This window comes from Taurulus bubalis (genome assembly GCF_910589615.1).
Source record: "Taurulus bubalis genome assembly, chromosome: 2".
Lineage (NCBI taxonomy): Eukaryota > Metazoa > Chordata > Actinopteri > Perciformes > Cottidae > Taurulus > Taurulus bubalis.
This window is the reverse complement of record NC_136590.1, coordinates 32,430,205-32,444,443: the sequence shown is the minus strand read 5'-3', so window position 1 is coordinate 32,444,443 and position 14,239 is coordinate 32,430,205. Positions and strand designations below refer to the sequence as shown.

The following is a 14,239-nucleotide window of genomic DNA, read 5'->3' as shown; positions in this document are numbered from 1 at the left end:
CATTAATCTCACAGCGCCTACACTAAGAGGAACATTTAGCTTGTGTGTGTCATCTATGATGTTTCAATGATAGCCTTCAGGCCATCTAAGTAGTTAAGATGTGGTCATTGGGGGTAGTCCACTTGGCCAATGGCTGATGTATCTATCTTGGCAATTCAGCAAGTACTGTTAATATGTATTTCTTGCTTACCTGTTCATGGGGCTCTTGCAGTGAAAATGTTAAAAAGGGGTTGACATTTTTCCATCCTTGCCTGTCTGTGCTGGAATGATGTAAGCAGCTCATCTAACTTAACTCAGGCTGAGGTTGGTGAGGCCTAGCTGGTAGCGCAGGATGCAGGGCACTTTGGAGTTACGATGGACTTACACATCACCAGAAAACAACGCCTTCAAGTCCAAACAGGAGATGTAACACTAGGGATAGAAGTTCCTCAGACCCTAAAAGTCAAATAATCAGGACAGTGGCATATCTGTTGGTAGATTATCTTTGGAATAAAACACTTGCATCCTAGTTGTAAGTCTTAGAGGATGTGTGGAATCATTGATAACTATATGGTCATTCTCTGTCCAAAGATACGACATCCTTCACTCGGAATAGGGAGAAAGAGTATTTCATTTAACAAAAAAAAAAACTGACTTTGTTCACATGCCTTTATTTGTAATAACATATCATTGAAAATATCACAGAAATTAAACATGAACTTAAAATGATATAAGATCAACATAGGTGTAAACAGAGTTGTTTAAGAGCAGAAATAGGTATTGTACATCACAGGTGAGAAGTCTTCTGAGGGCATTAATAGTAGACAGTATCATAAAAATAAAAATAAAGTAACTACATTTTTGATGTTGACTCCATTTATGTCTTTGGGTTCCTCACCCCTTCATACAGTAGACACTTTGCCTGTGCAGAGAAAAAGAAAATAGTCAGAGGCTCTCTGTAGGGTGACATAAGCTGTGGTATGTTTAGTGGAAACTGTGACCTTGTGTGTCTCCATTAATGCCTTTGTGTGTTTACATGTTTCTGTGCCAACCTCATGCCAACGCAGTGTGTCAGGGGGCATCCCCAGATGACAGTGAGGGCAGGTGTGTGTCTGATCAGGCATGTCCTGGTTCCTTTGCCCACAGCAGGGCCCCTCACTGCCCCACAGGGGGCGACATGTGGAGTGGGAGGACCAAGCCACGCCAAAGTGAGGTCGAGGGTCTGTCTGGTAGCTCACTTTCTGGCCACTAGAGGGCGTCGGTGACAAAGGACCCGAGTCTTCCTGCAACACAGCATAAACAGGATTCCACAACATGTTTTTCAATTCAGTTTTAAGATATTCATTTGAGTCTTTAACAGCAATGAGGCAGATTTTTGTGATGACAAATGGAGCTACTCCACAGACACTACATGAATGAACAATGCTGATTTTAATCCTAACAGCATCAGAAAACTACATTGGATATATTAAGCAGTTCTACCAACCCACAGATTCATTACAATAACTCTGTCTCAATGGACCAACAGAAAATGTTACTCTAGTCTATGTCATCATGAATTTTAGTCATGATTCTCTGCTTCACAGTTTTAAAGAGTCATATTTCTCTTCTTGGAGTTATTGATTTATTTATGAATAGTTGGAAATGTAATGTATCCTAATGTAAACACAAACAATTGATGTATTTCAGCCACATTTAGTATAACATGTCTAAGTTATAAATCATTTACTCCATATACACTATGTTGTACACTTAGTTCATTTACATTTTTCTCATTGGGCCTTTATTTTGTGTTTTATAACATATTGTCCTTTTAAAGGATTTTTAATGCATTTTATACACATCCTACAATAGTATGGACTAAACTATAGTTCTTTTGTTCATATAAATAAATATGAATGAATGTTTTATTTTTGTTACCACACAAACAGTATTTCCTCTGATCTCAACAGGTCACTGACATTTTTTTATTTATTTCCTTAAAGAAGTTATAGCTTCCTTGTAAGATCAGGCCACTTTCTGTTATCTCCACCAAAAGAATCATGCGATATGTCGGGCTGTGAGTGAATAAGTGTGCACAGCTAATTTCATATTCTGCTGCAGCAAACCGCTTTATATTTTGAGTGTCTAGTTATGGCTGCATGCTCAAGGACCTCTCATGGTTGCGGTTACTCATACTTTCTCAAAACACCTTTCATTGCTTGTTTTATATTGCTATTGACTGTCTACTGACTCCTCACTCACTACTCTTAAGGGGCCACTAGTGATAACACAGCTAAATGCATCTTCGACCCCTGATTCACTACTCTGTGCCCACAGTGGGTGGATAACAGTTTGCAGTGTGTCTGGCAAACAGCCAACAGAACTACCAGTACACACATTTCTGTGTATCTCTCAGCTGCAGCTCTGCGGTTCACTTTTACTGTTTTGGATGAACAAGTCATACTGCTGAACCTCACTGCAACTTAATTTAGATGCTGGCAAGATAGTTTGCAGTTTGGGAATATTATATGGTAACTTCGAGCCGATTGCTTGCATTCATCACCTCTTGTTTTTTGACTTGAAATGTTTTTTTACACTTTTCTTTAGCTCCTTGGCTGTGTACAACACCGGTTGTGAGTTCACATACTTTTTGCTGCTCAGCAGGCAGGCAGTTTAATTTAGTTTTTGATAATATTGTATGACATGTCTTATACGACAAGTTTGAGCCAATTGCCTGCATACATTGCCACTTGTTCTAGAGCCATTGGTGATGGGGACGTGGGGCTAGCCAATTTTCTGTTGCATTTATTCAACCACAAAATACAGCCGGGGTTATTGCAGACACAGCTGGCGGAGATCGGCACTCTACTGAGTGTACCTTTCCAGTTGCTATCATATCCTTAAGATGGTAGCATTTTTTGGCGCCAATGTTAATTTTCACATCGTTGTTACCGTTTGTGTTAGCGAAATTAAGTAAATCATACAGCTATTCTTCTGGTTTAGCACTGCAGCGAGGAGAAAGACGAGCACTCAGTGAAATAATGTGTGTAGTTAGAAATGTTGAAACCTGTTCAGGAGTTTCAGGACGATACTCTGAGTCAAGAGACCTGAGGCAATACCAGCAGGGTTCAGACAGGCGATCTGTGAGAACACAAAGACAAAAGTACGACACCACTGTTTTCTTTTAAATAACCTCTCATGTGCTGGTTTTACAGACACAATACATCAGTTGTCTGTGTGAGACTTACTTTGTGTGTTGGAGGGATGAGATGACAGTGAAGGGGGGGTCCACTCTTCCTCTGTTGGCATGGGGGACAATGGGAGGCAGTCAGCAACATCCTGTGTGTTTGTGGCTATCAGTGTCTCCTGTGGTAAGGTCTCTGCATCACTGATACATAGATCCTCCCCGACCTTCATCAATCACACCAATCATATGGACAAAAATCTTTAATTTCCCTCGTTACTATTGTCTTTGAGTTAAAGAACCTCTGATGGTCTAGTATGAATTTTTCCCGTCAAATCTGACCTGACTTGGCTCTACCTCTCCATTACAGGCTCCAATCTCGGCCTGGTCGTCCTCCCCTGGTTCCTGGAGGTTTTGGTGCTCGTCGCTTTCCTCAATGCAGCTCTGAGTCAGTGTGTAAGCCTGGGAAGAAGTCGTCCCACTGAAAAAAAAAAAAACGTGTCTTCCTAACCGCCTGTCCAGAAGGTTATCAGCCAATCAATCTGCAGCCGATTACACTGGTGCAGCTTCTACTGTTACACTCAAGGCGAGCACCTGATTAGGCATAAACATTCACACTCTCCTTCTCTTACCTCTGGGTGCTCTCTCCCTGTTCCTCCATCTCTCCCTCCATCCCTGCTCATGTGTCTCCCTCCCAGGGTGCCTGATGTGTTATTTCCCCTTAATCCCACCGTTCTTTGACTTTTCTTTCTCTCTTCCTCGGCCCCCGTTTGTCCTCCTGTCTGTCTGCCTCTGCCGTCTCCCCTCCCTGTCTGTGTGTGAAACGGAAACTCCAGGCTTTCAATATTTGATGTGTCTGAATAGCTCACAAGCAGGTTTCTGTCAAGAGTAATCACGTGAGGACCCTGATGTCTCTGCGGTGGAGTCCGTTTTGACATAAACAAGCCTGTTAAGACCAACACTAAATACAAATTCAACACTTAGAAAATGTCTGAAAACTCCACGGCATCGCATCCTTACATCAAGAATACAGATATTGATACAGAGACTTGCTTGTTGATGTTATTTACAACGTCACAGTAAAATATGTTTCTTTTCACACTCAAAATGTCACTTCAAATTCTGGATGAGTTAATCAATTAACATGTGATCTTTGTCTTTCCATGCATTTTCTTTTTGTTTGTTGTATATTGTCTAATCATGTAATGGTTTACAGCTGAAACAATTAGGCAAGTCCATATATTGTTTAGTCAACCAAACCATTTGTTTATGTAATTTCGCTAAGTCTCTAAAAATTTCCCGAGTTGTAGGCGACATTGTGTTCATCCAGGACTGCCATCTTGTGCACACAGCAGCAACATGACCGCATTGTAAATTACACATTCGTCCAGCAGATGGAGGAAGAGCATTTGCTTTGTGGTTCATAAACCATAGGTGGACAATCAAGACCAAAAACCACAACAATACCCCGGGGAATGTCTTTCTTTCCCTCTTTCCCTCTTTCCCTCTCTCTCTTTTGTCCATTTTGTTCACCAGCTATTTCCTTTTTGTCTCCCGTATAGTTCAGGAGCATCTCTTGCATGAACAGCTCTCTCTTTCACTCTCCATTGATGAGTTTCCACTATACAAACTCCACATACTCCTGTAAGATATGATAGGCAGCACACATGAATGAATGCCATTTTCAACCACAATTACCAACTAAATTATGTGACTTGGATTTTAATTTCAGGGTCGTTTTAAAGAGCCTTGGAATGTGTGTGTGTGTGTGTGTGTGTGTGTGTGTGTGTGTGTGTGTGTGTGTGTGTGTGTGTGCGTGTGCGTGTGCGTTTGCGTGTGTGTGTGTGTGTGTTTGTTTGTTTGTTTGTGTGACAGCACTGATGTGTGTGTCTGTCATGTCTTCCTTTAAATGCACGGCAGGTAAGGAGTAATTTGAGTGTTTTTCCTGTATGTGAGTTTTATTGTGGGAGGAGGGAGACAGGAACATAAGTGGCGATGACTCACCAGTCTTTTGTGACAGTGGTGCAGAGAGAGTGCTTTTCACCCATTTCGCTCCCTTGGGGCTTGCATACAAAACAAGAAATGGAGAGAGGATACAGAAAAAAGAGAGGAAGATTGGGTGTTAGGGAGCATTAAGAAGGAGTGGGGGGCATGGATAATTGAAGGAAAAAAGGGAGACGATGGGAATGAGGGTAGAGAGCGACATAAAAGATGGGGAAGACAAGATGAAAGGAGAGAGCAAAAAGACAAGGGTTGCAGAGATCATAAACAAAGGATGCTTATTCAGGGGAGAGGCCTTTTTGCAGCTCTGCCTCTGTTGTCCTAATGGCTGGTGAAAGCATGGTTGATGGAGCATATTATGTGGCAAAGATTATGTCCAACAATGGTAGTTTAACAATGAAGAACAAAAAATGTGACAAACATGGAGAGGAGAGTGACGCGATGACAAGGTTCAGATTTCTTTTTAAAAACTGAGGTCAGGAGCAACATTGAATGGGGAAGTTCTTAACTGTCTCAGCAGCTTTCATATCTAAATAATATATTTTATATATTCATGTTTCAGCAATGTACTTGCTCAATGACTCAGTAAAATAAACAGTATGCACGCAAAGCATTACATGTGGGACATTCTCTGAGGTCTTTCTTGTTTTATGGCATTTCAAGTAATTTTGTGAGACTTACCAGAACTAAACCTTTTGGTCGAAAGGTATTTATTTCTAAATGTTTTCCACTTTTCATTTTTGTTGAATACTTTCAAATGTCATGTATTGACATTTATATTCTCAAATCCTGCAGTAATGCACAATACACGTTAAACAATTAAATCAAACTGTAAACTGTGACCGAACGTGAATTTAGAGCGACATTTTTTCCTGGTAAGCCTTGATGGTCTTAAAAACAATGTCACAAAGCTGGGTAAAGTTCCAGGTTAGATAACAATTAGCAGCATTTCTCAATTACAAAGGAGGGGTGGAAATAAGCACTTTAATGTCAGTTTTCCAAAGCGACGTGAGGCAACACAGCTCTGACAAGACCAAACAGGTACTTCAGTCCAAAACTTTGCAGAATCAAGTCAAATCACATCAACATAATGGCAAACACAGGCAAATTGATGGGGAAAAAGAGGAACAGTGATGTTAAAACCAACTAAGAAAGGTATGATGGCATGTATGTACAGTGTTAGTTTTAATTTAATCTCAATTTCACCTGAATCATCTCAAAATCTCTCTCTTTTGACGTGGCGAAATAGCCAAAATGGTTTAATTATGCCACAGAACCCAATAGAGTCCACAACACGTGTAGAGAGAATGAGGAAATATGAAGGAGGGAGTTTAAGCCATGTCACACTTTCAGTGTGTAATGTTCTGTATTACTGTGTAAACTAGTGTAACTATACTTTATATGCATAGCAAATTTTGATTAGCTAATATCCCACTGGTATTTCAAGTTAAAGGTTGAGCCAAAGTCCCACTGCTTTAGAAATTCATGATTATTATTTAATCAGATTTTGAAGGTCTTATAGATGTATTAATTTAATATTCACACTACTAATGGTGGACATTTTTTCTTTTGGTTCTGCATTTGTAAATGCATGGGCTTCTTGGGGCTATTACTGATGAATTGCTTTGCTGTCAGACCCTTTTGTGCCAGGAGCTGGATGTATACCAAATTGTGTGCCTGTGAGAGTTGGAGGCTTTTGAAAAATTCTAATTCAATTTTAATTATAGCGCACCCACCAGGCAACTATAAATGATTACTATAAGGACGTAATATGATCTAAAGGTTGACACACAATTGTTAATTGTGTTGTATGTCTCAGGTTATGTTTTTCTTTGTTTCATAAATTCACATTATTCATATTTAATGTTTCTTTTTGTATTTTGTTACTCACCCCTTTCTGCCTTGTGTGTGTTTACCTGTTCTAACTTCCCTAATCAGTCATTCACTATTTACACCAGCTCAGTTTCCTTATTCTTTGCTAGTTCGTCTTAGTACATCCGTGTCTAGTGTTGCTGCCGTTTCCCTAGTGTTTGTTTTCGTTAAGTGTTTCCCAGTGAGTTGTGTTCCTGTTTTTTTCCTTGTTTCAGTTCTTTGGATTTTCCTGTTGCCTACCTGCTGGACGTGCTTCATTTAGACTCTGCAAACCGTTTCTTATGTCATTAAAACTACTACTACTGTCTGCATTTGGGTCCAGTTCCTGTTTTCTTTATTGGGCCTTCCAACCGTGACTGGGTGTGCCAGTCATTAGAAGTCCAACATGTAGCATATTACCATCTTTAAATCATCAACCTTTTCAATTTTGAGTCTAAAACAACTGGGGACATATGCAACACTCATCGAGAAGATTAGCAGTCTTTATCGGGTTCATTTTTAGTTCATGTTATTTAAATATCTGACAACTAGCCTTAAAGAACAGCTTTACAGCAATGTGTAATGTTTCATTTGATGTTTTATACTGTGTTTAGAAAAGCCCAAATGAAAAAGAGCTAATTTTTACTCTGAAGTCTTCTGTTTTGATGTAGTGACTCAAAAGTCTCTTACTCAGTCACGACTGCTCAGTCACAAAGACTCTCATTGGTGTCTGGTTGCTAGATGACAGAAATAATCTGGGACAGCAGAGATGGGGTGGGGTTGACCCCTGTTGCTATAGAAGACATCGTGCGTCTGAATCAATTTAGTCACTACTCACTTCTGTTGTCCACAATGACTGGTTGACAGGTGACCTGTCTGCGCCAGTGAATGTGACATGAAATATTGATCAATATATAGGTGCATAAAAAGGAGCTAGTTTGGATTTGATTAAAGAATTACCAATTAAAACAAAAAGTGTTATACAAACCGTCATCGCGGGTGTTATTGATTTATTGATGAGCTGATTTGATTCTAATGAACTCACTTTATTACAATTTTTCTAAATCACTGATGCAATGTAACACATGACCTACAGCAGTTCGTAGAGACGTAGTGAAGTCCTCTGTGTCAGATGTTTCCTCTCTATGTTTTTAGATCTGTAGAATCACAGCTTAAAGATGATAGCTGATGGAGGTACCTCAGTATGTGGATAAACGTGATTTAAGTTTGGACGTTCCTAATGGCAGCAGTATTTAGTACAACTCACTCAGTCATCGAAAGTTGGCAGTGTTTGGATGTTGTGTGCAGAGCTTTTAGCAGGTACCTGTTTCGGTTCAGCTTCACCTGTTTTTGGACACAGCAGGCAGTGCTTTCAGTTGCTAACGTTAGCAACTAGCCAGTGAACATAATGCAGCATTTAACAGCCCTAGAGTCAACTATTTCCCTCAGAAGTTGGTGGAGACCAAATCAGAGATCATATTGGGCCTGGGTTGGCTTTTTTAGTCATCGTTTTCAATGAGAGTGAAACATTTGGCGTGTTGTTTTGCATTGCTTAGCACCTCGTATGCCTTGAGTTGAAGAAAATTTACTGAGAACTGAAAAGCGTTAATGGTTTTTCTCATTGTGGTACCTTTTGCTAGATGCTTGAAGCTACTTGACTTCACCAACCGTTTATTTGCATGATATGAAGACAAAACAGCAAGCCTGGAGACACATTAGTGCAGTAATTGTCTGCTACAGACATGAGTGGTGTTGATATTCTCCAACTCTGCAAATGTCCACGATGTCAAGCTAATCCTTTGCATTTCCATACCAACAATACAGCAACATGTTACATTGCTGAACATATGTAATGATACAGACACACTCGCGTAGCTGCCAGTGGCTCCCATTATTCTGTTGATGAGGCTGCCGTTGCTGTTTTTAGAGCTCAAACATTCTTAATAATGAAATCACTATGGCCACAACAAATCAATTTCATTTCATTCTGACAATCAGTCATGAATATCAAGATAGGATATTTAGAGAAGGTACAAGCTGTAATTATAAATCTTCATTCATAACATTGTGTCGAAGAATCAGTCAACAAGTCAAGATGCAGCAATGAAAGGTACAGTTGCAATCAACTGGTGAGCAAGCTGGCAAGATGACATGCGACTTGACCATATTGACAGCCTGCTAATCACTGCAGTGTTTGTACACTGAATGCATATGTCAGGTTTGTTTTGATGCCAAATAAGCTGCAGCCAGAAGCACTTTAAGGAATTATAGCAGAAGGGCATGCTGCCTGTGTGAAGTGAGAGTGAAGAGGAGGTGTGGAAACAAGATATGGTACAAAAATATATATATATCTACTAAACACCTTTCCACCATCTGATTGGCTGGCTGGAGGCAGAGGCAAACACAACTCAATCTTTATCTTGAATGCCAGCAGCTAAATTACTATACAGCTCAGAGAGAGAGAGAGAGAGAGAGAGAGAGAGAGAGAGAGAGAGAGAGAGAGAGAGAGTGTGTGTGTGTGTATGCGCATGTGTGCGTGCTTTTGTGTGTGTGCGTGTGTGTGTGCATGTTCCTGCGCAGTAAAGTATAAAGATGGATGACTCATCCACCAATCATATGACTCATCAATCACTGCAGTTACCATTTCCCTGCCTCCTTCTAAATTTTTCCGTTATTCCTCCTTCTTTTCATTTCCATTTTTGCTATTTTTCTCATGTTCATTTTTGGCTGTCTTGGAAGAAACTCCCTCTATTGGTCTTCTTGATTGGCCTCTATATTAATGCAACTTATATGAGTCGCTCTGTCGCTCAGCTTTAAGTGATTGTCTTCCTCTTTTGTGTTTTTGGATTTGTTACTCAAGCATCAAGTGTTCTTCTTATATGTGTTGCTATACAAGTACAACATAGCACTCGCCAAAAAGCCATTAAAAAACTGAACTTTAATAAAATAATTGCTTTTATTTTTTATCATATAGCAAAACTATTAATCATCATGCTGTTATTTACACATTGCACGGGCATATTTATTTCACACTGTACATCTTACAATGCTAAAGGTGACATCAACAACAACACTCTCCTTTTACAAGACAGATGGCTTCACTGTGCTCACAGTGGCCCTCATCCTTTTTGAGATTTCTTTTTTATGTTCACAGTTTATTGAGAGAAAACAACCATCTAGATTTCCCTTTACTGTTTTATTTTTTCTCTTTTTTTTGTTCTTTTTTTTTGTTCTTTTTTTAAGATGCAAGTAGAAAGACGTGCATTTAACGGTTTTAAGCACAATCCCTGACTCCCCAGCCTGAAACTTTTCAATGAATTTCTTCTGAAAATGAACAAAATGTTTGTAGCCTCTTGGTGGCAATCTGTTTAAAAAAGCTGCAGTATATAGTGTGATTTCAAGTATTCTTTTTTTTTGGAAAGAAAGGAAAAACAGAGATTATGGATGATGCAAGAAAAATGGCAAAAGAACAACGTGTGAAAAAATTAAATAGGTGAGCGAGGATGTGAATTGGAGATGAACAATGAGAAAAGATCAGGAAGATAAAAAAGGACTCCTACAAGGTCAATGAGTTTGATTATGTTGGATGTGTCATAAATATCTAGATCCCAAAATGATTGAAAACCCTTTGACCACCAGGTTGGAAGTGTTTAGTGTTTTAAGTTTGTGCTTTTGGAGTCCACAGGGTTTTTACATTATGATCAGTTGTGATGATAATATTATGCAGTATGATATTTCCCTTATAGAACCATGCTGCTTGTAAGGCAAAAATCTGAATCTTGACTTTGAAAAACTGAAATGTGTGTTTGACACCTTTGAAAATTGCAGCTGTTTAAAGTAGATCCAATCTGGAATAAGACGGGCAACTACACACATCAAATACAACAAAAATATACTGTTATTGAACATTTGACAATAGCAGTGTTCTTTTTTTATATTTGTGTAGTTAAGAAGTCATTTAACTACTATAGGTTTGAAATATGACAGTGATACAAGATACAAAGTGATGTTGTAAACATGGTTCTCTTAAAATGGGCACAACTGCTTGTGAATGTGTCAAAATTGTGATTGTGTGTGTGTGTGTGTGTGTGTGTGTGTGTGTGTGTGTGTGCGTGCGTGTGCATGTGTGTGTTCTCTAGAAATCTGAACAATGCAAGAGCTTCAGAGATTGACCTGAATGGAGGCAGACATACACCATGGTATGTTCCGTTTCAAAATGTAAACTGAGCAAGAGGCTGAATGTGGTTACAGGGAGATTAAACTGGGACCGCTCCATCCTCTCCCTGACCGAGAAAATCAACAAAGAAATACAGTGATTAAAACAACATAACTCGAACATTTTACTTCAGGAACCTTCAATTTCCATCAGGCTCAATACACATATCTCCACCGAGTCTTTTTCCCGCCCTCTCTTTTAGCTTTTCTCCAGCTACTGTATATCTATCCCACCTCTTGTCAGTCCATCTGATCTGACGAATGTCCAAAAAGTCTCTCAATACATTCTGCGTTTCATGTAGATCCTCTCAATAAAGTTTTCCAGTTCCTCCTCACTGTCCAACTGAGGCACCAGCCCATCTTCCTCATAGTCATCTCTCGGTGTGACTTGTTGATAGTAGAAAGGGGGTCGCCTTCCTCTCCTAGGTGGGGTTATTGGTTTGGGCGGAGGTAGGGGTTGGTAGGTCCGTGGGTGAGGAAGGATATAGTTAGAGATGTAAGGGGTGGGAGGCAGGCGTGGTGCTGGCTGCTGCCTCCAGCCCTGTCCACGATTCTTACCCCCAGCCCGGTGCCTGCGCCTTGGGGGCTGGAGGTCAAGTTCCTGGGGGCCGAACGGCTGGTCTCTGGAGGGGGAGGGCTTGCCATAATATTGTGGTTTGGGATATGGGAAATAAACAGGGTAGTATGCTCGATATGGCTTCTGGTAGTATGGGTAGGAGGGGAAGGCTAAAAACTGTTTCTGGGGTTTATACCAGTAGTCAAGCTGCTTCTGAGGCTTATACCAATAGTCCTGCTTATATGACATGACTTTGTCCTTGTGCCATTTCTTATTGGACTTGTTGTATCTATAAGGGGCTTTCTTGGGGTTTTTTGAGGCGGTGTAGTGGTAGATAGGCGGAGCAGCCAGAGGAGGAGGTACCAGAGGCCTGAAGCGCGGGGCCACAGGGTTGCTGTTGATTGGCAACTGTTGCAGCTCTTTCCTTTTCTTCTTCTTCTCCTCCACGTCACTGATAATCTCAATCACATCATCAGCAGGCAGGTGGAGCTTGCTGCTGATCTCAATCAGCCTGTCGATCATTTGCTGGTCCACGTCGTCTTCGTCGGGGATGACCTCCTCGGAGCGTTTGTCCTCAGCAGTGTTGCTGGCGGGCCCCATGCTGCTTTTCTGCCGGGGCTTCATGTAGGACTGCTGCTTCCTCCCCATGTACTGCAGCAGCATGTCGGAGGCAATGTCTGCCAGCCTCTGCTCCTCCTCTCTGGCTTGCTCCGCCTCCTCCTGCTGCCGAAGAACCTCCTGTTTCTCTGCGCGCGCTCTCGCCTCCTCTTCCATGTGGGATAGGCTCTCCTCTTCTTCTTCCACCTCCTCCTCCAGCTCCTCTCCTTCATCATCAAAGTCATCCATGAAGTTGCCCCCATTGACGGGTCGGTTGCGATCCTGGTTCTCCTCCCAGTGCTTCTTTCCGGCTCGTGCGAGCTGAGTGTTGTATGCTTTGTAGCCCTTTAGAGGAGGCAGGATCTCATTATCTTGGAGACCCAAGTCAATGTTTTGGAAGTAGCCTCTTATTTTGCGTTGCAACGATGGATCATCTCCCTGTGAGGCAGAACTTTGTCTGGCATTCTTTAAGAAACGTTCTAAATGATTTCCCTCCTGCCCCTCATGTTCCTCTTTCCCTTCTTTCTCGTTTACACTATCAGCTCCCCCATCGTCCACAGACCACCCTTGATTCTCCTCTGACCTTGTGTTTTTATCTTCCTCATCCCTTTCCTTTAAGTCCTCACCCTCAGCAGCTGTCAAATGGCCTACAATTAGCTGTTCAATAGCCTTATCAGCCCCTCGCCCCTCCTCCTCCTCTTCCTCCTCCACCCCCTTCTCTCCCTCTGTCTTCCCTGTTCTTCTTATCTCACCACCGCCTTCAATGGAGGGCGGTTTCTGACTCTCATCCTCTTCCCAAACTCTGTCTCTGCTCGTCTGGATTGCACTCTCCCCCGGGTGGTCCAAGGCCTCCAAAAGCACAACCAGCACCTGCGCAGGGTCCATCACTTTATCTGATTTGTTGTCTTGACCCGGGCCCTGGCCCCGGTCTAGCGAACTGTTGTCAGGGATGGAGAGACTCTTAGGTGTGGGCGAGAGAAAGGGGGCGAGGTTGTCCTCTCTATGGTCTGTCCGGGTGCGCCCCTCCACCCCTCCCTCACCCCACGCAGGGGCGGTGCCAGCCAGATGTGGAGTGACAATGAGCAGGACCAATAGAATGAGGTGGGCTGTGGAAGGGGCGTGATGACAGGTCATGACCATGCAGAACTGGCAGGAGGGAGGTGAAGCACCTGAAGAAGGAGGAGAAGAAGAAGGAGAAGAAGGAGAAGAAAGGAAGAAGGCAGAGGGAGAAGAACAAAAGACACAAGAAATTATTTACATTTGTTATAGTTTATATCTTTGGATTCACGATTATGTGGAATTTCAAATGGCAATATAAGCACATATAGATCATTTAAATAATATACAGCTGTTTTATTAAAAGTCTAAAATGTACAGAAGATGACAGAGGATACGACACATTTCACTGATTTAAAGACTAGAGAACACAACTAACATAGATTACCATTCTAAATCAGTTTCCACTGTGAGCAATTTTGAAATGAACAAACGTTTGAGAACAAAGCAGCAATTAATGAGCCAAACCCAACAAAGAAAGTTGCTCTTCTCTCTCTCATGTTTTTTTTAGCCTGGATGTTCGTGATGGAAAATCGAAACCTAGTTTATGATATTTATTTTTTATTCTGTTTTTGCCATATCTGGAAACGGAGAGATGAGGGTCTAATCTGACCATTTTTCGATATCTAATTGCCCATGTATTTCAAGTTGAAGGTAATAATTTGCATATAGAAATTGCGAACCTGCACATGAGCCATTGGTGTGCCTGTAGTCGTGGCGCTAACCCATCAGTCATTATCTCTCCACCGCGCGGATAAATTGATGCATGCTCTCGTATTTGTAGTCTTCTGTTAGATTTAACCGAGTAAATAAGAGTA

General features: G+C 41.3%; 1 protein-coding gene across 1 annotated transcript; it reads right to left on the bottom strand.

Moving 5' to 3' along the window:
• Positions 1-11,489: 11,489 nt before the first annotated feature.
• Positions 11,490-13,505, bottom strand: LOC306753924 (uncharacterized protein; the record flags this gene model as incomplete). The annotated part of the gene is made up of 2 exons (XM_079237837.1): positions 11,490-13,067; positions 13,167-13,505. 2 exons carry the CDS (start codon positions 13,503-13,505, stop codon positions 11,490-11,492), a joined length of 1,917 nt encoding a protein of 638 aa, XP_079093963.1.
• Between the last annotated feature and the right edge of the window lie 734 nt (positions 13,506-14,239).